General features: G+C 50.1%; 1 protein-coding gene across 1 annotated transcript in view; it reads left to right on the top strand.

The window, feature by feature from the left end:
* The window catches only part of ccdc125 (coiled-coil domain containing 125), a gene marked incomplete at its 5' end in the record, with an annotated part of 25,374 nt that extends 24,800 nt beyond the window's left edge, over positions 1-574 (top strand). Inside the window, one exon of the mRNA XM_079516032.1 lies at positions 1-574. This exon is cut by the window's left edge and continues 142 nt beyond it. Coding sequence (XP_079372158.1) covers positions 1-494 — 494 coding nt within the window. The 3' untranslated portion in view covers positions 495-574.
* Between the last annotated feature and the right edge of the window lie 271 nt (positions 575-845).

The following is an 845-nucleotide window of genomic DNA, read 5'->3' as shown; positions in this document are numbered from 1 at the left end:
CCAGTGCGTCTGAATCTCATCTACACTGCCAACCTCCGCCCAGTGCGTCTGAATCTCATCTACACTGCAAGCCTCCGCCCAGTGCGCCCGAATCTCATCTACACTGCCAGCCTCCGCCCAGTGCGTCTGAATCTCATCTACACTGCCAACCTCCGCCCAGTGCGTCTGAATCTCATCTACACTGCCAGCATCCGCCCAGTGCGTCTGAATCTCATCTACACTGCCAACCTCCGCCCAGTGCGTCTGAATCTCATCTACAAGAACATCTACAGCTCCCCGAGACGGCCTGTGATTCCAGGTACCAGCACTCAGAGTCCAAGCAGCATCTGCATCAGTCCATCGCAGCCTCCGTTCCGAAGCCACTCCAACACCAGTCCATCGCAGCCTCCGTTCCGAAGCCACTCCAACACCAGTCCATCGCAGCCTCGGTTCCGAAGCCACTCCAACCTAGAAGGAACTGTGCTTGTGGCAATACTAGAGATGCACCGCATTGACGACCGAATTAACTTCATGGTCCGTGTGATCAATTTACAGGCATAAAAGGCATTTAGCAGACGCTCTTAGTCTTAACCCATTCAGACCCGTATGACGTGTGGGAATGTCATAACTAATCCAACCGATGGGTTGCTAGCGCATTTTCATTGATATCAAACAAGAGAAAAATATTCTGAATTTTTTTCTTTTCTTTTTTTGAGTTGGCCTCTCCTTCTGCACCATACTCTCGTTCAAAATATGAAGCGAACGATCATCAGCGACTTTATCGTAATGATAGTGAGGTAAGCAAGCAAAAATATTTCTTCCGGTTTTTGTCCGGAACAGAAGGAGGGGGGGCTCCTAAAAGCAGT

This window comes from Electrona antarctica, assembly GCF_951216825.1.
Source record: "Electrona antarctica genome assembly, chromosome: 12".
Classification (NCBI taxonomy): Eukaryota; Metazoa; Chordata; class Actinopteri; order Myctophiformes; family Myctophidae; genus Electrona; species Electrona antarctica.
This window is presented reverse-complemented; position numbering and strand designations above follow the sequence as displayed.